Source organism: Chelonia mydas, chromosome 2 (assembly GCF_015237465.2).
Source record: "Chelonia mydas isolate rCheMyd1 chromosome 2, rCheMyd1.pri.v2, whole genome shotgun sequence".
In the NCBI taxonomy this organism is placed as follows: domain Eukaryota; kingdom Metazoa; phylum Chordata; order Testudines; family Cheloniidae; genus Chelonia; species Chelonia mydas.
In genome coordinates, this window is record NC_057850.1 from 228,518,926 (window position 1) to 228,544,536 (window position 25,611).

The following is a 25,611-nucleotide window of genomic DNA, read 5'->3' on the forward strand; positions in this document are numbered from 1 at the left end:
CCCCACGACTCAGGCCAATGAGTGAGGGGATGAAGCCAAGACTCCATATATTCCCACTGCTCTCCACCCACCTGCCCCTGGGCAGGAGTAAAAAGGGCTTAATCTCATGTGCTGGGCCCTAAGATATGACTATCCCACATAGAGCTGTATTAGGGATTCACATCTTATTTCCTTGTGCGGGCATGTGGTCTGAGTCACAATCAAGCCCAAAAGTCTAGGAAGCCAGAAGAAATTAAGTAAAACTGGCCAAAAGTATGGTTGTAGCAGGCATTCTATATTCTCTTTCAGATGGATTTGCAGATATTTATCTGGGTTTTATTTGTCAGGTCAGCATTTCTGATTTTGTTGATTATACTTTTGGTTCCATCTGACTGAGAGGTGAGGTCATCAGAGTCTCAGGACATGATTTTCTTGTTGTAATGCAATACGTGGTGATGAAATGCTTTCCAAAATATGCTCTGTGTTGCCTTCTTCATTCCCCACCTCTTTCAGACTAAGGTGAATTATATACAGAGGGAGATCTTCATGGGTCTGGAAGTCCTTCCTGCTTAGTTATAGGGGACTTCAACTGTTGAATGTTATCCACCTCTCAGGAAGCAGTGTAGTCCCTAGGACACTGTATTTGCAATGAAAACAGGCAACACTGGATTGGTGACATCACTTATTAAGACAAAACTGTCATGGTAAAACTAAAAGTAACTGAAAAGAATTTTGTTCTTTCGATTAAAAAAATGGTTTGTGAAGAGAATCAGGAGGCTTAAATAACTGTTTTGTGGATTTAGGGAACAGACTGCAAGAGAATTAAAGAAAAATCTGGCTACTTTTCCCTGGTTAAAAAAAAAGCCTTTAAAAACAAAAGAAAGGCCACTACAAATGCTGAGGGCATGATATGTTTGCAGAGTTTGCTTAATAGGTTTTCTCATCACCTTGAGAAGCCTGAGATCTCTGTATTCCTGAGCATAGAAAGTAGATTTTTTTTTTTTACCATATTGAATACACTGGCCTAGATTTTCAAAAGTGATTATGGGGGCCCAATTTGAGACACCTTATAGGGCTTTGATTTTCAGAAAGTGCTGAGCTCCAGCCTTCCCAAAATCTGGTCCCTTTAAGGTGTCTCAAGTTGGGGCCCCAAAAACAGACACTCAAAATGACTAGTCGTTTTTGCAAATCTTGGCCATTGTACTGGCAATAGGTCTGAATAATGAAGCAATGGAGGAATATAAATGAAGCCGCCAAATGACTTCAGAACAATTTGATTACAATACAGCCTAGTGAAGTGAACAGTGGAAGGACACTAAAGTCTCTATCTTTCTCTCAAACACGGTAGCTTGAGCTCTTTGACTTTGTTTATGTTTATTTGTTCTTGTGTGTACATGGGAAGCATATGATTTTACAAAACACACAGCATGAGGCACGTAAGATTAAAGCTTATAGCATTGCTGGGTGTTACAACATTCAAAGTGACATTCTTTCTTAGAAAACACGGATGCATTCGCCCCTTGGGTATTGTTTATTCTAAGTGATTATGATTCTGCTCAGCTGTCAGTTTGTGAATCATATTCTGAAACTTCTCTGTGTTTGTGGGTGAAACGTGCGTATTATCACTTGTTACAGAATGAATACCTATATGAAGGTGTTGATGCAAGAGTTATAGAATACGAGGACAACAGGCCTCTCTTAGATATGTTCCTCCAGAAACCAATGGGCTTATTGTCTCTCCTTGATGAGGAAAGTCGATTCCCGCGAGCAACTGATCGGACACTTGTAGGTAGGTATATTATACTTCAGAGGGTCTTAGGAGGCATAAATTTTAAAGTTCTGTTTAAAGTGTATTTTTATGCTCGTTAGCTATGTTTTCAGTGTGAACATCTTTCAGCTTCCCACCTACATTTCAGGGAGAGGGGAACTGGATCCAGCTTTGAAATTAATATTTCTTCTTATGAAAAGCAACGAGATGGGCCTGAGCCACAAGAGATGGGTCCAGATTTCGAACTCTCCACCATTCAGGAATGTTCGGATCCAAGGTTTTGGAGATAAGGACCAGTTTGGGTCCAGATCTAGGATCAGAATGCAAATACCCCTTTCTTATGGTTAAAGAGGTGTTTGGATCTGGGGCTTTGGTCTGACCCATCTCTTGTCAAGAAGTTCTAACTCTATAAGGTAATGGCTGTGAATCTGGCACAAAGGCACAGAAACTGTCTAATGTTAAAACAAAGCAAATACGTGTCAGGGCTTGTCTACATACAAACTAGAACCAAAATCCCTAAACTGGTTGTAATTTACACCTTTAGTGTTTCAGTGCAAGTCTGTGTGTGGACACTCTTATTTTGGAAAGAGAATGTCTACACACAAACTTGCATGGAAATAACTCAAGATGTGAGTTACAACTGATTTAGTGAGTTTGGTTCTGGTTTCAGAGTAGGCAAACCCTTACTTCAGTCATAATCCACATATATAAAGAGCAGAATCAGGGTTATGGGTGATCTCAGATCATCACAAAACAAAACAGCCGAAAATACTGCCGTGTGTTTTTTATAGCCAAACAACAGCTGTAATATGAGCTCTTTGTCTAACCTGGTACTTATATAAACCCCATCAATGAGTGCCTCCAAAACCATCAATTAATTTATCCTCGCAACACCCCTGTAAGGTAGAAAGGATTATTATCCTCATTTTACAAATGGGGAAGTAAAACAAAGAGGGATTAAGTGATTTGTCCGAGGTCACACAGGAAGTCTGTAGCAAAGCCAATAATTGAAGCAACAACTGCTGAGTCCTTGTCCAGTGCCTTAACCATACGACCATACTGATGGTCCTTTCTCCTTCTCTTTAAAAAATGTGAGTCTGTTTCTGCATTTGCCTGAAAAGCCAGTTTAGTTTCCTTACTTGAGTCCTGATCCAAACTGCTGTGGACTCATTGCTGTTTTTGTACAATTACTCCAATAAGACAAACTGTGTATCTGCTTACAGAAAAATTCGAAGATAACTTGAAGTCAAAATACTTTTGGAGACCCAAAAGAGTAGACCTAACCTTTGGGATTTACCATTATGCAGGAAAGGTAAGAGAACGTAAACATATTTGTTGTTGATGTATCAATGTTGAGGGAGATTCTCAGAGACAACTTTGAGTTCGATGCATAGTTCTCACTGGTTTTTTTTCAATGAGAACCGGGCACTTAACTGACCCTTGTGCCTTTGGAAATCTCCCCTGTTGTGGAGACATAGGTCTCTCAGAAGAGATGTTAAGTGTACTGCGAATACCTGTGCACTGTGAAGAACAAATGTCTGATGACACCTGTAGGGATTAGTTACCATCTTCACATTTTTCTGTCATGATTATCATCTTAATGTCTCTACCTATTAAAAATTAAAGCTAGCAGTGGCCAAAAGAGAAGGCTGAATTACTGCCCCTTATGACTGAAAAACTATTATCTCTGTTGACATATTACAGGCCACATTTTAGAGTACTTACAACCTGGCTACCATTCTGAAAGTCCCGAAGCTACAGTAGTAAGCGGCATCTGATACACAAAGAAAAGCTGCGTAACTATAAATGCACTTTTTAAACAGGTTCTTTATAATGCAAGTGGATTCTTAGCCAAAAACAGAAATACCTTGCCAGCTGACATAGTGCTGCTGTTGCGGTCATCAGAAAACAATCTGACTCGACAGCTGGTAACCCATCCTCTTACCAAAACAGGTAATGTACCAGTAATTGTGGCAGATCTTTCTAATCCAGACACCTAACCCCGCAGTACTGACCACTCCTGGTTTTTGTCTGGCTCTCAAATGATATTACACAGCTTTGGTGACTTTCATCCAATGCTAGAAACTAAACAGAATACATAAGTTTCTCCAAAATTAGAGTTTAGAAACCCAATGTCATCTTGTGTCATCTCTTTTTACTGTGCCATGGAACTAATGATCTGAGTATATTCTGTCATTTTTAAACAGGATATATTTTTACATTTTGTTGCATATGCTTCAATGCACCTGTGCCAGAAAATATGTATTTTTTTTCTCCTGCAGTTACCTGTACAATCATATGGGAGCTGTATTTATAGTAGAACAGGAGAGCTAGACTGAATAGTAGAGAAGGTCTAACAGATAATGCTCTAAATTTTATCGTATCTTACAGTAACCTGAAGTCTTTTCTTGGGCAAAACTCCTATTGATTACAGAAGGAATTTTGCCTGATTAAGAACAGCAAGTCAGTTCTATTTGAAGTCAATAGAAGCAGGACAATTCAAAGTTCATTGTGACACATCCTTCTTATGCAATTTTATCCTGGCATTAGAACCCACTGAAGTGCAAAAGTGCAACTCCTCTGGAGTCAACTCCTGTAGCCTCTCTGTATCTGGGAGCAGAACTGGGCCCATTGACCTTAAGATTACACACTGTTCAGAGACTGACAGTCGTAAGCACAACTTTGAAGGCTTGGGATGTGGCAGACTTATCTCTGAATGTTTTTGTCCTTGGCTTTTGTCAGGATATAAAAGTTATTAAAATATGGATCGTGGGTCCATTTTTTAAAGTGAGAGAAATTTTTTTTTAAAAAAAATAAGAGAATAAAAAGATTTTTTGACATTCTGTTAGGTCAAGGGGTCTTCAGTACTTGATATGGTCACATAATCCATGAACCATTGACACACTAGCCAGTAGTGAATTATGATTGTATCTGCCTACCCAGGTTTTGTAGTACCTGAGCACAATTTGTACAATGCAGAGACTCCAGTAAGAGCATTTTGGAAACTAAAGCAATGTCAGGTTGCTAGAATGGTTGGATTTTAGCAATTGCACTTTTGTGTTGATAGAAGTTCATAAGGTGTTTCCATATTCCTTTAGAAGATCCGTGTCTGCTTAAACTGTTGTAATACAGCCAGTCCTGGAAGTCATAATGGTAATTTTGCTTGATCCAGAGGGACTGGTTTCCATTCACACTAAGTCCCCTTTGCATCATTCTGGCAGTGGAAAAGTGCCTTAAAAGGGATGTAAATTACATTTGCACCTACTCTAAGGCAACTTTATCTGCTAGGGCAGTCTGAAGGGGCCTTATGAGTATCAGGGCTGTAGTGGGTGGCTTCCTGGTTTGGGGCAGATCTGTTTTGTTTTGTGTTTGCTTTGGCAGGTCATGTAAGTGCAGAGTAAGAAATGTAGAGCCCCTGTTTAATCTCGTCAGAGTGGTTGTGGCTTTCTCAAAGTTCATTCCCAAAGGCTAGGAGGGAAATAAAGAGACATGTAGGAGCCAAGGGTTTATATAGATGTAACACCAGGTACTTGGATAATGTGTTTTTTTAGTGTCACTGAAATATAAAAGTTTTTAGCAGGTTGTCTTCTCTTATCTTTCCTTAGGTAACTTGGCACATACCAAAAGCAAAAGTGTAATAAACTACCAGATGTGGACCCCGCAAAAATCAATCAGCCGTACTAAGGTAAGAAACCTAATTTCATGGCAGTGTTTTGAATCCTCATTTAAAGTAGACAAAGGCAATGTTGTTATTGCTACTGAAAGTAAGCAAGTAACCCCTTCCTTGGTTTTTTTCCCTCTCCTATTTTCTTTTCTGTTTAGCTGGATATCTTTGTGTTGTGCAATTCGTATTCCTTCCGTGAGGTAAAAACCTATAATTTCCCTTCTTTCTGACTATAGTTTTATAACTACTTCAGAAAAAAATATTTCCTTAACTTTCCTATCACAGTTAAAAGGAGAAATTAAAAATATTTTATCTAATTTGTGTGGCGTATGGTCATGCTCTGTAGAGAATAACCAAAATAACAGTGATGCTGAAATTATGTTCAAGACATCAGCAGTCCTTGATATAAAAAAAAAAATGATCTCCTCTTATCACATTATTTGTGACAGTTACCTGGATGTTCAGTTATCAAACTGTGTCCTCGGGGTGTGTGTGTGTGTGTATGTGTGACAAAGTAGTGTAACATACTTGTGCAACAATTCTGATTTTGCTAGTGATTATTCAATAGCCTTTGTAGTTTAGAATACATATTTCTTTTTATTAGTGGTGTTCTTTTAAAGGGCACTTTGTTGGGATGTTGCAAAATAAACTCGGGCTCTGTAAAGATAAGAAGTGTCATTTTCTTTCTTGATCTGTATAGAATGAAAATGAAGATACTGCACCCCATCCAAGAGAGACGACCAGTATGAAAACACAGACGGTCGCTTCTTATTTTAGAGTAAGACACCAGCTCTTTTCTTATGTTATGCTGGAGTAGAATTAATATTTATTGTTCTTCTTCGAGTGCTTGCTCATGTAAATTCCAAGTAGGTGTGTGCGCGCCACATGCACGATTGTCGGAAGGTTTTTTCTTAGCAGTACCTGTCGGGTTGGCGGGGTCCCCTGGAGTTGCGCCTTCATGGCCGTGTATATAGGTCCCTGCTGACCCGCTACCTCTTCAGTTCCTTCTTACCACCAGTGATGGTTGTTGAAGCAGCTCCTCCCCTGCGTTAGCAAACAACTCCTAGTGGACTCTCCTTTTCTCCCTGTAAACAGTTTGAAAGTTTTAGTTAGTGATAAAGTTATAGTTAGTGATAAGTGTAGTAGTTAGTTAAGTTTTAGTTGAGGGTTACCCCCCCCCACCCTACTTTGTTCCCATCCCTGGGACCGGGGCATGCCTCAGTCTCAGGGCTTCAAGCTGTGCAGGTCCTTCCTGAAGCCCATGCTGAAGGGAGACCCACACGATTCCTGTCTAAAGTGTCTCGGAGAGGGATACCAGTCCAACAGGTGTAAAACCTACAGGGGTTTTAAGCCCAGAACTAAGAAGGAGCAGGACTTTCTCTTAAAGCTCCTTCTCATGGAGTCAGCTCTTCAACCCCAACTGCCCCATGTGGCGTCCGACCGAGCGCTTCGGTGCACAACTTCCCGGCCTCGGTATGGGAAGCCTCAGCACCGAGGAAGGTCTCATCCAAAGGGCCATGGCACCGCCATTTCCCGGCACCGAGGACTATCGCTAGTGTGAAGCACCACTTGAAGTCGCTGGTGCCGCACAAGAAAAAGGGGGAGCGGAGCAGGCAGGCGCCAATGCTGTGCATCCCATGTCGGGACACCCAGCCTCGGGTCCGCCTGGACCAGAGCCATTGACTCCGGCCTCTCAGGGAGGTCCGTTGAGTCCGGTCACAGTGGACTCCCCAGGGCGGGAAGATTTGGAGGCGGACTTGGATGCTCCCCCCACACCGGACACATTTGAGGCGGGCAGGGAGTTGACCGCCATGATGGCACAGTTTCCCGTTCCACCGGCGGGTGCGCAGGCACCGGCTCAGGCTCCGGCACCGGAACCAGCAACATCGTTGGCACCGGCACCGACGCCGGTCCAGGATTCGGGCAAGCCCACTATGATACGACGCCGATGGCCTTCACCACAGCACTGATCCCCGGCACCGTCTCGATCTGCATCACCATGGTCAGATTCGGACTTCTCCTCAGAGTTGGAGGCAGACTCTGATCCTTCCAGGCAGAGCCGGCACTGCTCCCGGCACTGGTTCCAGCACCGCCCTAGGCAAAACGAAGGGTAGCCAGGGCCTGTAATGCCCCGGCCTCCACACTGGCAGGGACCGACGCAGTGGCCCTTCTGGACACCATAGGCCTACCAGCAAGTCCAGGGCCCGGATTCCACGTCCCTGTCGGTGACATCGGAGGCGCGAATCCCGCAATCAGCCACATCTGTAGCACAGGAGCCTCCTCGGGGTAGGGATGCACAAGCCCAGGCTGATGAGGACATCAGCACCAGTACAGGCACCGGCACCAAAGCAGCTGCTGCCATTTCCTGCACCTCTCAAGCAGCGCAAGGGGAACCCCGTGAGCCAGAGGGGCAAGAAGACCCCGTGCCTCTGAGGGCATCATCCTTACCCTCCCTGGATGAGGCGGTAGCAGGCACCTCCACCACTCTGGCCGCTATGGACACCAGGGCCCATTAAGACCTGTTCAGGAGGGTGGCCCAGAACAGATGCCGGCAGATGAGGTCTCTGAGGATACGGATCCCATGGTGGATATTCTGGCCCCTGATGGACCCTTGAGGGTGGCTCTGCCCCTCATCAAAACCATACAGAATAGCACCAAGGTGCTGTGGCACACGCCTGCCTCTATCCTGCCGACAGCCAAGGGCGTAGAGTGCAAACACTCCGTGCCTTCCAAGGGGTACAAGCACCTCTTCACCCCCTCCCCCAGCCCGGGACCCTGCTGGTGGAGGCGGCAAACCACAAAGAGTGCCAGGGGCAGCCAGGGCCTACCCCCAAGTCCAAGGATGCTAAATAGCTGGACCTCTTCGGTTGGAAAGACTACTCCACTGGGGGCTCCAGCTTCACATAGTGAATCAGCAAGCTGTCCTGAGCCGCTATGCTTATAATTCCTGGGGCTCTCCAGCCAAATTCCAGGAATTGCTCCCAGCAGGCTCCCGCTTAGAGTTTGGGGCAGTGCTGGAGGAGGAAAAGGTGGTTGCTAGGACCTCTCTTCAGGCCACCCTGGACTCAGCTGACTCAGCTACCTGCACTCTGGGCACGATCATAGCTATGAAAATCAGCTCTTGGCTACCGGTCTCAGGCTGCCGCATGAGGTCCAGAACACAATTCAGGACCTACTCTTTGACTGCTCTGGCCTCTTTGTGGAGCAGACAAACTCAAGGCTGCATAATCTTAAGGACTCGCGAGCGACGCTCAAGTCTTTGGGGCTGCATGCACCAGCCCCACAAAGAAAGATATTTAAGCCCCAAGCTGCCCAACAATTCTATCCTGCCCCTCCTAGACAGGACTACAGTAGGAAGTGGGGCAGAAGTAATAGGAGGTGCTCATCTCAGGCCTCCTCCGGCCGAGGGCAGGGCTCGGCTAAGCAGCCCTCGGGGTCAAAGCCAAACTTTTGAAGATGCGCCCAAGGACAGAGCACCAGTTCAATACCTGGATCCTTCCCCTCCCTTTGTGAACTGTCTATTCCATTTCTACTGTGCCTGGGCTTAAATAACCTCAGACCATTGGGTCCTGAGCATGGAAGAATTGGGATATTTTCTCCAATTCTGCTCCTTTCCACCCTCCCGCCCACTCTCACCATCCCTCTTCAGGAACCCTTCTCACAAGCAACTTCCAGTGCAGGACGTGCAAATGCTCCTACAGCTGGGGTGGGTAGGTAGAGGAGGTTCCTCTGGAGTTCAGGGCAGGGGATTCTACTCCCATTACTTCTTAAACCCCAAGGCCAAAGGCAGGCTCAGGCCCATTTTAGACCGGCAAAAACTCAACAAATTCATGAAGAAATTGAAGTTCCACATGGTCTCCCTGGCCGCCATCATTCCCTCTCCGGATCCGGGGGACTGGTACGCTGCCCTCGACTTGAAGGATGGGTACTTCCACATCTCCATAATCCCTTTCCAGAGATGGTTTCTGCAATTTGTGGTCAGCGGCGCATATTATCAATTCACGGTCCTCCCCTTCAGCTTATCGGCGGCACCTTGGGTGTTCACCAAGTGCATGGCGGTCGTGGTAGCCTTCATTTGAAAGCATCAGGTGCAAGTTTTCCTGTACCTAGACGATTGGCTCATCAAGGGCCAGTGCCAAGCCCAGCTGTAGGAACACGTGAACCTGGTATGTACGATGTTCCTCAATCTCATCCTCAACATGGCAAAGTCAACTCTGGCTCCCACTTAAAGAACAGAATTCATCGGGGCCCTCCTGGACTTCACCCAGGCCAGGGCGTTCCTGCCTGAGTCTCGTTTTCTAGCCATGAGCGCCATCATACAAGGTCTCCACCGGTTTCCACCACAGCGGCCAGAAACTGCCTAAAATTACTCAGGCGTATAGCAGCATGCACTTATGTGGTGCAGCATGCAAGGCTGTGCCTCCGTCCCCTCCAGGCGTGGCTGGCCCAAGCATATAGACCAAACCAGGACCATCTGGACAGTCTGGTCATGCTTTTTCCCCAGGCTCTCGAGTCCCTCCAGTGGTGGCTCAATCCACAGACAGTCTGTGTGGGAGTACCGTTTTCCAAACCTCAGCTGTTGCTGTCACTAGTTACAGATGCATCAGCGCTGGGGTGGGGAGCGAACCTGGGCAACCTCAGAACTCAAGGTCTATGGTCCCAAGCGGAAGTATCACTACACATCAACGTCAGGGAGCTACGGGCGGCATGTCTAGCTTGCCAGACGTTTCAGGCCCAACTTCAGGGCAATTGTATATCGGTGTTGCCATCAATACCACAGTGATGTTTTATATAAACAAACAGGATGGTGCTTGCTCCTCTCCCCTGTGCCAGGAAGCCCTCAGGTTGTGGGACTTTTGCATTGCCCACTCGATACAGTTGGAGGCGTTGTATCTGCCAGGGGCACAAAATTAACTGGCTGATCGCCTCAGCAGATCTTTCCATGGCCACGAATGGTCCCTCCGACCAGATGTCATCAGCAATATCTTCCTGAGGTGGGGATCTCCCCAGGTAGACCTGGGGCAACAGGAAGTTTCCTCACAACACGAGGCAACAGGAAGTGCCAACAGTTCTGCTCCTTCCTGAATCATAGCACCGGCTCCATCGCAGACATCTTTCTCCTCTCGTGGACGGGACACCTGCTGCATGCATTCCCGCTGTTCCCTCTCATCCACAAGGTCCTCCTCAAGGCCTGGCAGGACAAGGCTTCACTGATTCTCATAGCGCCGGCATGGCCCCGCCAACACTGGTTCTCCACACTGTTGAACCTCTTGATGGACACGCCCATGACCTTGCACATGATTCCAGACCTCATCAAGCAGGACCATGGCCATCTTCAGCACCCCCAGCCTGCAGTCTCTCCACCTCACTGCATGGAAAATCCAGGGCTAAATTTGTTAGAGCTCCAGTGCTCCAATTCGTTTAGGGAGGCTCTCCTTGGCAGTAGAAAGCCCTCCAGTCATGCCACTTATCTAGCCAAGTGGAAAATGTTTTCTATTTGGTCCACACAGAAGGGCACCCCTCTGCTGCAGTCCTCAATCCCCTTCATACTGGACTACTTACTCTGCTTAAAGCAGCAAGGACTGGCAGTCTCATCAATCAAGGTGCACCTGGCAGCTATTTCTGCTTTCCACCTGGGCGCAGAGGGGCGGTCGGTATTTGCTAACCCCATAGTTGGACATTTCCTTAAAGGTCTAGACTGTACCCCCAGGTGTGGCAACTGATCCCCCCATGGGACCTTAACCTGGTCCTCTCAAGGCTCATGGGGCTCCCTTTCGAATCTCTAGCATCTTGTTCTCTGGTTTACCTCTCTTGGAAAGTGGCGTTTTTCGTGGCTATAACATTTGCCAGAAGAGCTTCGGAGCTCAAAGCTTTAACGTCTGAGCCCCCTTATACGTTGTTTTATAAGGACAAGGTACAATTGCAGCTGCACCTGGCTTTTCTCCCTAAGGTTGTTTCACAATTTCACACAAATCAGGACATCTTGTTACCAGTGTTCTTCTCAAAGCCACATGCTAATGACAGGGAAGCAGGCTCCATTCCCTAGGTGTTAGACAGGTGCTGGCTTTTTACATTGAGTGGACAAAGCCGTTTAGGAAGTCGACACAACCCTTCATCGCCATTGCAGGGAGAATGAAAGGACTGCCAGTCTCATTCCAACAAATCTCTTCTTGGATCCCAGCCTGTATCATGATGTGTTACAACCTGGCAAAGATTCCAGCCCCAACACTGACCGTGCACTCGATGAGAGCACAAGCTTCATCTGCAGTGTACCTGGCACAGGTCCCCATTCAGGATATCTGCAGGGGGGCAACGTGGTCATCTATTCATACCTTTCCTTTGCACTGTGCCATCACACAGCAGGCTAGAGACAATGCCACGTTTGGTAGAGCAGTGCTTCGGTTTGCAACTCGGTGAACTCCGACCCCTCCTCCAGGGGACTGCTTGGGAGTCATCTACTTGGAACTGACATGAGCAATCACTCGAAGAAGAAAAAACGGTTACCTACCTTTTGTAATTGTTGTTCTTCGAGATATGTTGCTCATGTCCATTCCAAGACCCACCCGCCTCCCCTCTGTCAGAGTATCCGGCAAGAAGGAACTGAAAAGGCAGCGGGTCGGGACCCATATGCACAGTCATGAAGGAGCCACTCCAGGGCGCCCCACAGCTGACCTGACTGGTACCGCTAGGGAAAAACCTTCTGACGATCATGCACGTAGAGCACACACACCTGCTTGGAATTGACATGAGCAATGCATCTCGATGAATAACAGTTACAAAAGGTAGGTAATCGTTTTTTTCAGCTTTTAAAATGCAGCCCCTTTCCTCTCCAGGTGCACACACGTGATTTCAGCTACAACAAATCACAAAGACAATAAGGGCGCAGCTGGCGTTCATGAAGTTCATAGATACCACAGTGACGAGTGCAGTATACATGCCTAGATTAGAGTAATGTGACGGTTCATGTTTCATTTGATGGAGTAGAATTAGTCACAGGCCCAGACTTCATGCTTCCGGGTGCAAGATGATGTAAATTACACCTCCCTGTGCCACCCCGGACTGCTTTGCCTCAAGGATGACAGACACAAGGGAGGACAGGGACTCGTGGTATTTGGACCCCTTTCAAGGTCTGAGCAGAAGATGGCAGATTTCATTTCCACCTGGCGCTCCACAGGAACTTCAGTGGTGAGGCTGCTGCACTGAATTAACCTCCCTGGCTTCTCCTCTGTCAGTGCCATTCCCTTGTCCTATACATGGCCATGCTCTCCAGCCCCTCCACAGAACATTGCTATGATGAGTCTTCCCTTCCTTTGCAGATTATAATGACACGGAGTGACAAAATCAGAGTAATTTTTGCAAACAAATGAAATCCTGTGAATAATCACTATTTGGTATTAATCCCTGAGTGCAACGCTCAGGCATTATTCCACCAGAATAACAAAAGAGCAAGAATAGTCCAGGGGCGAGGGTGAGCCCTGTTCAGTTCCCTGCTCTGCCACAGACTTCCTGTCAGACCTCACTTAATCTCTGTGCCTAAATTCCCCATGTGTAAAATGGGGATCATGGCACTTCCCTATTTCACAGGGGGGTTGGGAGCATAATGCATTAAAAAATGTGAGATGTTCAGCTACTACAGTAATGGAGGCTATATAAATACCTAATATTGACTAATAAGCTGGGCTCTTAAATGCTATATTCCAAATGCTTCTGCCAAAGTCCACAGGTACATTTATATTTCCTTTATGCTAATTTCTCCACCATGACCCTTGGAGCTGGCTAATTTGGGGCCTGATCCTGCTTTCCCAACTCCCACTGATTCACGTCTTCCAGCAACAACATAAAGGTGCCTCAGATTATGCTACTGCTTCTTATGAAAATATTTTATTTACTTTCAGGGTAAAGAATAGCAAAGAATAACAGATACTTTGTTTAGGAGACAGAATAAAGCACCTTCCCTTACTAACAGGGACATAAACTAGATAATGTGCCAGTGCCATATTAGGATGATATTTTTAGGTGATATTTTTTTAACATTCTGGACAGAGAGTAATAGAGAACCTAGTTTTTCCACTCTAATTTCTATGATTCTGGGAACTGACAGCAAATCTAGCAAGACAAGATGGGTGAGATAATATCTTTCATTGCACCAACTACTGCTGGTGAGAGACACAAGCTTTCAAGTTACACAGAGCTCTGTCTCAGGTCGGGGAAAAGTACTGAGGTCTGGGTCTACGCCTAAAGACCTATATCGGTATAACTATTCGCTCGGGATGTGAAAAACCTACACACCTGAGCCACATAAGTTACACCGACATAAGCGCTCATGTGGACAGTGCTATGTTAGTGGGAGGGCTTCTCCTGTCGACATAGCTACTGCCTCTTGGATAGGTGGATTAACTACACCAACGAGAGCTCAGCTCCCCTCAGTTTAGAGCATCTTCATTAAAGCGCCACAGCAATGCAGCTGCACTGATGCAGCATTTTAAGTGTAGATGTGCCCTCAGAGTGTCCCAGCTAAATACAAGGTCAAAGAGATAGTTTAGTAAGTAGTTAACACATATTCTAAGGGACCATTCAAGGTGAAGTGGCCCATTAACGCCCCTGTAGTCATAGGACAGAAAAAGGGGGCTAGTGGATTACAGATGGTTGTAATAAGCCATAATGCCAATGTCTTTATTAAGACCGTGGTGGTTAGTTTCTAGCAAAGTTATGGATTTAAGCTCTAAGGCTTGTCTTCTGGAAGTGTTGGGCAGGTTTCCTGTGAGGATGATGACTGAGAGATCAGATACAGAGTGATTGCTTTGTGAAGTGTTCGCCCACCGCTGATATGGTGTTTTTTGTCTTTTATCGTTTTCCTGTGTGAGAGCAGTGACTGTTTGGTTTCACCCACATAGTTGTTATTGGAGCATTTTGTGCACTGGATGAGGTACACCACATGGTGTGATAGGCATGTGTAAGACCACAGATCTTGAAAGGTGTATTGTGGGGGGGTGTTGATCATTGTAGCAGTGGAGATGTGTCTGCAGGTTTTGCATCTGGCGTTCTGGCAGCATCTGGTGCTGCTTTGAGTTGGGTGTCCTGGTCTGTGAGGAGCTTCCTTCTGGTGATGAGCTTTTAGAGATTGGGGATTATTTGAAGACCAGAAGTGGGAGTTCAGGAAAGATTTATTTCAGGATGGGGTCCCCACTGAGTATGGGTTATTGTTTGATGATACACTGCATGCAGCAAATCTAGCAACAGATACAAGGATTGGGATTAACTAAATCTTGACAGCAGTGGTGCAGTCGAAACTGCTATCCAAAGCGTGATTGCCGTTGCAGGCAGAAGAGGATTCAGACTGAATCCTACTACCTTACTCGCATGCAGAAATCTACAGATGACTGAGAAATGCATCTGCAAATCTGGGTAGCAAGGTCTTTTATTCATTAGCTTGTATTAGCTGATTGAGCTTCATCACCAAGCTATTGATAGTTAATTTAGCACTATGCCACACAGTGCAGCATCTGTCCGGAATGGAAATACTGATTTTAATGCAGAATATATGCTGCTTGAAGTCCTACTCTGGTGTTGTGTGTCTAGCCTGCTATCGAATAGCTATCTTACTACTCCTGGCTACTACTTTCCTTTGAGTCATTTTGAATTAGGAATTAGCCTCATCATTTGTGTGTTAATAGGATACTGCAATGGAGCAATTCCCATCAGGACCACAAGGTCCAGATTCAGCCCTGCTGGCATGGAAAGCTACAAACCTCCCTGTGCCAGATTGGAGTGCAAGCTGGGTGGTAGCAGTGCAAAGCATCAATGTGAATTGTGAACTGGTGTTTCCGCTGCTGCTCTCCCCACAGGTTCCTCCTGGGCAGGGCAGCTATAGTTACTTACACCCAGTGGCTCCATAACAGAACCAAAGGAACCTGCTGAAAGAGATGGGCTTGGCCAGACATGGTTGGGGCTGTTTAGTTATCTTCATTCCTTCCCCACAGTTCAACCTCCCATCCTTAGCCTGACCTCTAATGCCTGGTGTCCCCCGTCAGCTCCTGTCTCACAGGTGAATGAGGATTTTATATAAATACTAAATACAGGAGCATAGAAAAAATGTTTTTTTATTTCCTAATAACAAGATTCAGTTCCCCGATAGATGGCCCAATCCTGCAGCATTTGCTTACCCTGAAACAACCATTCATTTCATATTTTAAAGGCATTTCTTATTTAATACCTTTCTATTTTGACAACAGAGGTCAGAGTCAATGTCCCTAGGTGAACTGGGCTCGCCGGTTCTCAGCTGTGCTCCTCGATATGGAACATGACATGGCTGATGCAATTCAGCAGCACCAATAGCAACGCAATGGGCCATCAAAGAAACTTGCAAAAAATATACACGTTGTTTTGGAGTATTTTTAACTGTGATCAAAAACACTGCTGCTTCCAAAAACAAAACTGGTGCTTAATTAGCTGTTAGCACTGTAGATTACCACAATTTATGGGAACATACTGGTTGGGAATTTGTTGTTCGTGCTTGCCTGAAGGTAATGTTTGGCTCAAGTATAGTCAATGTCAGAGAGGCTAGAATTTCAGCTTGATTTGTCTACAGTTAAGCCACTAGCAGAATGTAAATGGATTTGGAGTTATACCTACAGTACCACGCATGTGAAATGAAATTTCAAATTCACAGATGTGTTTGTACAATAGGCGGCTTTTATGTATCACAACAGAAAATGTTTCTCCATTTTCTTGAAGTATTCTCTGATGGATTTATTATCCAAGATGGTGGTGGGCCAGCCTCATTTTGTCCGTTGCATCAAGCCAAACAATGACCGGCAGGCGCACAAGTATGACAAAGAGAAAGTGCTGGTACAGCTGCGCTATACGGGAATTCTGGAGACGGCAAAAATTCGGAGACAGGGTTATTCCCATCGCATACTGTTTGCTAACTTCATAAAACGGTAAGTACATGTATGTATGAGCATATTTCTATGATTGTTGTCTGATGTTTGCTGAATGTCATCAGCATGCTTGGCGCTGTATAAAACACAGATAAAGACAAAGTCTTTGTCAAAGATCACAAGCTAGACTGGACAGACAGAATATTTCAGACATGAAGGTAACACATCGTTTTGATTTGTAGGAAAAGATCACACATCTCTGACCTATTGTTTCAGGCTCTTTGCAGACTCAGGCAGACACCGCCCTGCTCAGTCTGAAAGTTTTCTTCAGAACTATAAGGGCTAGAAACTTAATATTTTAAATTAAATCTTAGAATTTGGAGCAAAAGATGACATCCTCCAAAAACACATTACTGTATCTCTAGCCACTGAGAGCCAGCTTAGTTCAGCCTCTAGCTTTGCAGAGAGGCATATCATGATCTGGGTATTGCACTTTAAAGATTAAGGTAGACGTGCATAAATGCATGGTTTTGTTTTTTAAAGTGTAGTTGATAAGCATTATTCATTTGTTAAGAGACTAGTCTCACCCTTGTTATGACTGGGAGAATCTTAAATAAAAAAGGCTCCACTCGTAAGAGATTAAGCAGTTATTTTGCGTTTCTCTTTTACAAATGTGGAAGCCAGACATTTTCCTGGATAAGACCTTAAATTTACAGGGGGAATATTGAAGAAATTGTGCAGATAACACCCACTCTGACAGAAGCTTTTAAAACTAATAGGTACTAGAAGTAGACAACTGATGACAGAGACACAGAAGAAGAACAAGCTGATGGTTTGATAAGTTTGTTTCGGGGGAGCACACTGAGGGGGCCATGACAGTGTCAGAAAAGCACAGCTTAATGAAGGCTGTTGAAAGTAGTTTCAAGAAGTGAACAAGATGTGTCTGGGGCTTTGCATTTAAAGATTTTACTGCTAGTATAAAGGGGGGAAGCAGACAGCATAGTTGGCCAGATCCTCCCCGGGTGTAAATCACTCTTGCTCCAGCGATTTCAGCAAGGCTGCGTCAATTTACACCCATGGAGGATCTGTCCCAAAGCATAAGGAGTTTTGTTAAACAGCTGGCAGTTTTTTATTGAGACTTATGGGGTAAAGAGAAGGCAGTGCTAGTTACACAGATTTCTTGAGGGACATGGAATTTATTCACTGATTTTAGAGAGTGCCTGCAATTCTGCACACTACTTTCTACCTCCTCAGGAAAAGCCTGGTCAAATAGTCTTTGCAGTGTGCCAAACTGAGACTCTGTCAAAGCAAAGGGGGAGCAAATGATAAGGTGACACACTCTCAAAAGAATGCTCTGTCTTCAGCTGAATACATGCAGGAATGATCATCGTAGAGCATTTCTGCTGATCTCAAATGCTGATTAAAACAGGAGGAGAGAGGGGCATTCTCTAAAGTATGCAGGACCCAAACTGTAAAGGGCTTCATAGATCAGACCAACACCTTAAATTGCATTCAGCAAAGAACTGTAAGCCAGTACAGTCTCTGCAACACACATGCAATATGCTCCCAGCAAGGAGTTAGTAGGCAGCCACTTTCTGCACCAGATGAAGTTTTGTGGCCCCAGATATTGTAATCGAGGCTAGGGGTGGCAGAGGCATGGGTATGAGATATTAAATTCAGTAGTTGAAAGAATACATTTAAACAGAAAACAACTGTAAAAAAATGATTGACATGTTCTTTGTTACTGATATAAGGGTGTGATGGCACCCCTGGTATGCAGCCTGAGACTGAGAGACCGCTGTGCCCCCTTAATTGTCTCCAGCCTGGATTGTGTCTCACAATGCCTTGCTGGTGACCAGCAGCAAACCCCCACCAGGTGCTGTTATCACTCAGCACAACCGCATGTGGAGCCCTACACCCAGCTAGATTGCATGAATGCTCCCAGAGCCATTCAAGAATCACAAAGAGAGATGAACCAGCCGAATCCCCCCAGCTCTCAGCACTGTACCTCAGGAAGATACCGTCTTGCACTGCTCAAGAGGAGCCGTGCAGATTTATTAATTGGTTCACCACTTGATCAATGGAAAGTGGATATACGCTAGCCTTTGAAAACCTGAGCAGATTTATCACACACTTCAGGCAAACTCACTGGTAAAGATAAACAGTAAAACAAATGTATTGACTACAAAAGATAGATTTTAAATGATATTAAGTGATAGGCAAAAAGTCTGAGTTAGTTACCAAAAGAAAAGAAAATATAAGCACGCAGTCTAAACTCTCAACCCTGTTAGACTGGGCACCATCTAGATTAAGCAGTTTTTCTCACACGGACACACACACCAGTATATTGCAGTTCATAGTACACAGATTTCACCCTTGAAACCTGGGCCAGTCTCCTGTGTTGGAGTCTTAAGTCTTCTCAGTGTCCTTGTTGCTTCCAGCATAGGTGGGGTCAGGAGAAAGGCCAAGCATGTGGCCACTGTGTTCTGTTTTATACCCTTAGTCCGTGTGCTTGTAGAACACAACTCCAGGCATGTCTGGTGGGTATTGCTGAATCTCTAGGCAAGGGTGATTAATTCCCTTGGTGTGGCCTCATGCAGGTGAGTCACTGCATTGTAGCTCCCTTGCTGGACAATGGCTGGTGATGTCTGTTCAACAGCACCCCCCCAGTTGTTTGTTGCCCCCCTTGTCATGGTCTCTGTAGAGCTAGTATCTGGGCGCCTCCCAAACCCACAGCATATTTTAGTGAAAACCATACAACACAATTCTTACAATTTCATTTGCATTAATGATATGCATATATGGATAGAAAAATGACTTTCAGCAGATCATAACCTTTCCCCAATACCTCCCACGGCCTGCTTTATATGCAAGATCACAATTATATATAAATGAGGAATATGGGGGTTACAGGGTGCTCCCCCAGTGTGCAGAATGTCACAAAAGGGATATCCACAACATGCAAAGAAGTAGTAAAGGCAATGAATTGGCAAAGACTCTCACTAGACAGCATGTTTTCTGAAAGTCCTATAGTGGTGATAATAGAACTAAAAAACCCTCCAGGAAGTACAGGATGTCTCTCATGCACCTTTAACTGTGTTTCTATTTGCCATATATAAACACGCAGTGATTTTTGGCATGTTCTTCTTTTTAGTACATTATGTATTGCTTCATACAAAAACATTTTAAACTAGGTTTCATTTAGCTGAATAGCTGCATTTTTCATTCATTCCATGTTACTGTAATAAAGAATCATATTTTTGTCTTTTAGGTATTACCTCATCTGTTACAAAACAAGTGATGATCCTCCGGTCAGCCCTGAAACCTGTGCTGCTATCTTAGAAAAAGCCCGCCTTGACAACTGGGTTCTTGGAAAAACCAAAGTAATATTTTCCCATACTTTGCATACGTTTCACTATGTGCTTGTAAAGATATTAAGCATTGTCTGCTCTCAGTTACTCCACTGGAGTTACTTTGGGTTCACATTGGTAAAAAAAATATTTAATTGGACACCCCCTCACTGACAATGAGGCTGAAATCCTGGTCCCTCAGTCGGGGGAGAGGAGTTGGCAGCAGATGATCTCAGATGTGGGGGCAGATTTTGGTTATGGACAGAGGACACCCTAGCTATAAGCAAACTAGGCCAGTGGTGCTGGAACATTTTTAGTAGTGGAGGTGCTGAAAGCCAGCCCCCTTAACTCCATCTGCCCTCCCCCCACTGAGGCTGGTAGCAGGGCTGTGACTCCGGGAGGGGGAACCCGGACAGGGGCAAGGGGGCCGAGGCCACAGCTGGGAGCAGGCGTGGGGACAGGAGCAGAGACCCAGGCAGGGGCCAGCAGCCAGGACCCCACGTGCAGGGCCAGGAGCAGAGCCCCAGTCGTGGGGCCCCGGGCACGGGACCAGCGCCTGGGGAGCAAGGCCGGCCACTGGGGCCCCAAGAGCAGAGCCCCAGGTGTAGGGCTGGGAGTGGGGCGGGCCCTAGGAGCGGAGGCCTGAGAACAGGAGTGGGGGTGGCATCCAGTACCCAAGCCCTAGGTGAGATGAGGGGTTGGGAAACAGAGTGCGGGCAGAGGGCCGGGAGCAGGTCATAGGTGCGGGAAACGCCCCCAGGCGTTATGCATGGAGCCAGTGGCTGGGGTGCGGGGCCAGCAGTCCTGCATAAAACCTGAGGGTGCTGCAGCAGCCCCGCACTCCTACTTCCCACACCTATGAACTAGGCAGCTGCCTAGGGTGGCAGATTTGGCCGGTCACCTTTTCATCATGACGGAGGGATGTCTGGACCAAATTTGTGTGGTTTTGTAACTCTTTACTCTGGATTACATGCCACTCATTCAAATTTGGCTTGGCTGCCCCTCTATAATGACAGAGGGGCAGCCAGGCCAAATCTGCTGCCCCAGGCTTATGAGGAGGGGGACAGCACACTGAAGATTTGTGTAGGGTGGCAGATTGTCTTGAGTAGCTTCTGATTATGGGGAGATAAATGTCTGCTCCCTCATTATTGCCCCATGGCACCAGTAGAATTTATCAGCCTCCCTCCCACCTCAGCCTTTCTAGCCTGATTTGTCAGAAAGGGCCTCCCTGCTGGCAAACTACAGGAGGTTTGCTAGACAGAGAAGGTGCCATAGGAGAAAAGCTGGTGTCTCCACACCTCAAACAACTTTAGCCTCAAGTCTCCCCTTCTCCGAACATAGCAAGGGGGAAGGGGCAGAAGATTCAAAGAGAAGGGGAGACATAGAAGTGAAGCTGTCTGACGTTCAGAGACACCTGCTCTGTGAGGCACCTTTCTCCATGGCCATGCCTCTTCTTGTTCACTCCTGTCTAATGAACCAGAGATGGATTCATAAGGGGTCTACCAGAGAGAAGAAAGACCTTCCTCAAAGGCAGAGTGGCATTGTTGGGGCAGGTTTTTCTAAAGAAAGCTGGTACAAGGATCCATGGATGCACCTCCCCGCGCAACCTCTCTCATGTTGTGAGGTGGGACCAAAGGAGAAAATGGGGATGGGGAAAGGAGAATAACTGGAGGTATGGGAAATTATATCTCACTGTATACTTAAATGGAGTTACTCCAGATGTACACCAATGTAACTGAGACAGGATCTGACAGACAGAGACTATGACAAAAGGAGTAGAGAGGAGAGGACAGAAAAGTCCTGAAAAAATAGATACAATGGGACTGATTCTCCTCTTACCTACAGCAACTGATTTCACACCAGTAAAACTCCACTAACGTCAATAGAGTTACGCTTGATTTACTCCAGTGTGAGAACAGAATCAGGCCTGATGTTTGTATCACTTGTGCCAGTCTCCCTTTTTCGGGTTGTTTTTCTATGGTGTAGGCTTCCCTTAAAGCAAATTTAAAAATAAATAAATTCTGGCCTGGGTTTAAGGTACTGGACAAAAGCATTAACAGACTGGAGTTAGTTTTGTGAAATATGCACCAGAGGAAAACACTGAGGAGGTTAAAGTATCTTCCAATGAAAATACAAATAATAAAAGTGTTTTGTCCACTTGTGTTACCAACTCAAATTACAGAATTATTTCAGCTTTGTCACCTTCAAAAATGATCATTTAAACAATGGAACTAAAGGCTTTCTTCTTCCCAGTGCTCACACAGAATTCCTGTTGATGCTAAATAGACTAATGCACCTATATGAATCACTGTGAGAAGACTGCCACAATGACACTGGACAGCCATTTGACACAATGACAGTGATCAATGGCTCCATGTCTAGTTGGCAGCCGGTGTCAAGTGGAGTGCCCCAGGGGTCGGTCCTGGGGCCGGTTTTGTTCAATATCTTCATAAATGATCTGGAGGATGGTGTGGATTGCACTCTCAGCAAATTTGCGGATGATACTAAACTGGGAGGAGTGGTAGATACGCTGGAGGGGAGGGATAGGATACAGAAGGACCTAGACAAATTGGAGGATTGGGCCAAAAGAAATCTGATGAGGTTCAATAAGGATAAGTGCAGGGTCCTGCACTTAGGACGGAAGAACCCAATGCACCGCTACAGACTAGGGACCGAATGGCTAGGCAGCAGTTCTGCGGAAAAGGACCTAGGGGTGACAGTGGACGAGAAGCTGGATATGAGTCAGCAGTGTGCCCTTGTTGCCAAGAAGGCCAATGGCATTTTGGGATGTATAAGTAGGGGCATAGCGAGCAGATCGAGGGACGTGATCGTTCCCCTCTATTCGACACTGGTGAGGCCTCATCTGGAGTACTGTGTCCAGTTTTGGGCCCCACACTACAAGAAGGATGTGGATAAATTGGAAAGAGTCCAGCGAAGGGCAACAAAAATGATTAGGGGTCTAGAGCACATGACTTATGAGGAGAGGCTGAGGGAGCTGGGATTGTTTAGTCTGCAGAAGAGAAGAATGAGGGGGGATTTGATAGCTGCTTTCAACTACCTGAAAGGGGGTTCCAAAGAGGATGGCTCTAGACTGTTCTCAATGGTAGCAGATGACAGAACGAGGAGTAATGGTCTCAAGTTGCAATGGGGGAGGTTTAGATTGGATATTAGGAAAAACTTTTTCACTAAGAGGGTGGTGAAACACTGGAATGCGTTACCTAGGGAGGTGGTAGAATCTCCTTCCTTACAGGTTTTTAAGGTCAGGCTTGACAAAGCCCTGGCTGGGATGATTTAACTGGGACTTGGTCCTGCTTTGAGCAGGGGGTTGGACTAGATGACCTTCTGGGGTCCCTTCCAACCCTGATATTCTATGATTCTATGATTCTATGACTGTCTAGGCCATATTAATTAATGCTGTGTATCATTGTTTGTTTTCTCTCTTTAAGGTGTTCCTTAAATACTATCACGTGGAGCAGTTGAATTTAATGAGAAAGGAGACGGTTGACAGGATTGTTTTGATTCAGGCCTATGTCAGAGGGTGGCTAGGTTCAAAGAGATACAAAAAATTAAAGGAGAAAAGGGAAGAAAGTGCTATTAAAATACAGTCAGGTAATAACTCGACAGCATTTTAGAATAAATGTGCATATGGATGAAATATGGCTTCTTACATTTTGTTCTTTTAAACCTGTTGCATTTGATAAAGCATTCTATGTTTGATATTTATGTATTCTTATGAAAAGAAATCTGTTAATCGGGTTATGACAATAATCTCTTCACTAGAGTTGTCTATCAATGTTACTTTTACAAGGTGATTTTTAACAATAGAGGAATGTGAATACATAAATAATATTTTTATTCCTAAAATTTCAGCATACTCTGACAATGTCATATAATATACCAGTGAAAAATTAATGCATAATTAAGCACCTTGGATAATAAAACGAAATAAGCTATTGATAGAGAAATCACTAATTGAACAGCCTCTTTTTAGCATAACTTTGAGCATCATCCTCTTGGAAGTTCCAACATCTGCATTTTTATGTACTAATTGATTCCATAATTACAATACGATCTGGAGGATCCGGATTTTACATATTTTATACAGTTTGTGCTTCCTTGTCATAAATTTGGAAACCTGACTGACAACTCAAAAGTGTGTTTCTTTGTAGAAACATCCTGGACAAATAATATTTTTGAATACTTTAATTCTGATGCCATAACTGCTTGCAGAATTCTTTATTTTTATATTCTTCTATATTGCCTAATGGATGAGCTTAAATTTTCCCACCTCTTTTTAGTTTACAGGGGCTTTGTTGCTCGTAAAGAATATGAAAATGGAAAAAATCAATACAAAATGGAAACATTTATTACCAGACTTCAAGCAGGTATGGACTGTTAGCTTTTTAGACTTTTAATACACTGATTTTATATATCGGCTTATACACAACGTACTGGGCCAGACCCTCAGCTGCTACAAAGCTACAGTGACTGCAGAGGAGCTACATCAGATTGCACCGCGGATCTGATGCACATATCTCTGCTGGTAAATAGTGTATGTATACAATATATATGTATGCACACTCAGGGGTGAAAGTAACGTAAAAGGCTTACCATTACGGGGTTCCAGCTCTGGGCCTGCGGAAGGGACGGGGCTGGAGGGTCAGCCTCCCCCAGCCAGCCTTTCTGCGCTGCCCGGCCTGTGCCGCCCAGGGCTCTGGCGGTGATTTAAAGGGCCCGGGACTCTGGTTGCTGCCACGATAACGGCGGCCGGGAGGCCTGGGCCCTTTTAAATTGCCGGGCCCTGGGGCGGCTGTGTACGGGCCCATACTGGCGGCCACTTCTTACCTGTACGTCGTACCGGCCCACTTTCACCTCTGTGCACACTATATATCTGCTTAAATTTTATATATATATATATATATATATATATATATATATATATATATATGTCTGTTTGCTCTTGTATATATTGTTTACATTTTTGTGTATGTTTGTTACATATTAGATAACATTTACTTTAGAGAAGAGTCTTATCTTTAGCTATGCATATGTCTCTGGTTGTCTTCTGTCATGGCTGTGTTCCTACCTACCAAAATGTTCCTTTTCTTCCTCTGTGCCAAGACATCGCTGCTGTGACATCTCCCAAGATTCAATTCTTGATCCTTTGCTTTTTTCTATCTACCCTGTCCTTCTTGGTCATTTTGATAACCATCACTTGTACGTATACAACCTGATACTGATCTCATGTGGTGTATAGGAGTAACTCAATTGCAGTCAATGGAATTTTACCAGTGTAAAACTGGTCTGAGAGCAGAATCAAATCCAAAGAGGTCACCATTGAAAGTCAATATTTACCAACATGATGATATCTGAGATGCCCTGATTACCTCCTCAGCCGAGGGAATCTCAAACACTACAATGTTGCAACAGCTTGTTTATGTTGATTAACCACTGCACTGTATCTTATGATATCTTTAATTCTCCTTTGTGTCCACTCTCTCTGCCTGACGTGTGGCTTCAGCTCAATTTCCTTCAGCATAAAAGAAGCAAAATCATATGATGTCCATTCTCACACAATTTTAGTGGCTCTGCTCCCCATTTCTTTCAAAACCCAGTTCAAAACTGCCATCCTTATTTTGATAACCATCCTTGGACATGCTCCATCCTACCTCAACGATCTGGGCCAACTTCACAGGTGAAGCTAAGTAACTTGAAACAGATCAGATGCTGTCCACACTGACATTTACACTGGTATAACTCCTTTGACTTCAGTGGAGTTACTCCTGATTTGAACCTATGTAAGTGAGAGGAGAATCAGGTCCAGAAAGTGTAAGGCTATGTCTACACTACAGACCTTACAGCAACACAGTTGCATCCCTGCAGCTGCACCGCTGTAAGGTCTCTTGTGCAGCCACTCTATGCCAACGGGAGAGAGCTCTCCCACCAGCATAATTAAACCACCCCCAACAA

At 45.0% G+C, this 25,611-nt stretch overlaps 1 protein-coding gene across 4 annotated transcripts in view; it reads left to right on the forward strand.

Moving 5' to 3' along the window:
* Positions 1-25,611, forward strand: part of MYO3A (myosin IIIA) — a 204,600-nt gene that overhangs the window by 144,352 nt on the left and 34,637 nt on the right. For 2 of the 4 annotated variants that reach the window (XM_043541353.1, XM_037890867.2), the window contains 10 exons: positions 1,615-1,768; positions 2,971-3,059; positions 3,571-3,700; positions 5,353-5,432; positions 5,570-5,611; positions 6,112-6,189; positions 16,146-16,351; positions 19,563-19,674; positions 23,088-23,250; positions 23,940-24,026. In XM_043541353.1, the coding sequence (XP_043397288.1) occupies positions 1,615-1,768; positions 2,971-3,059; positions 3,571-3,700; positions 5,353-5,432; positions 5,570-5,611; positions 6,112-6,189; positions 16,146-16,351; positions 19,563-19,674; positions 23,088-23,250; positions 23,940-24,026 (1,141 nt within the window). The remainder of the gene's footprint in view (positions 1-1,614; positions 1,769-2,970; positions 3,060-3,570; positions 3,701-5,352; positions 5,433-5,569; positions 5,612-6,111; positions 6,190-16,145; positions 16,352-19,562; positions 19,675-23,087; positions 23,251-23,939; positions 24,027-25,611) is intronic. The other 2 variants (XM_043541354.1, XM_043541355.1) reach the window with 1 other exon arrangement.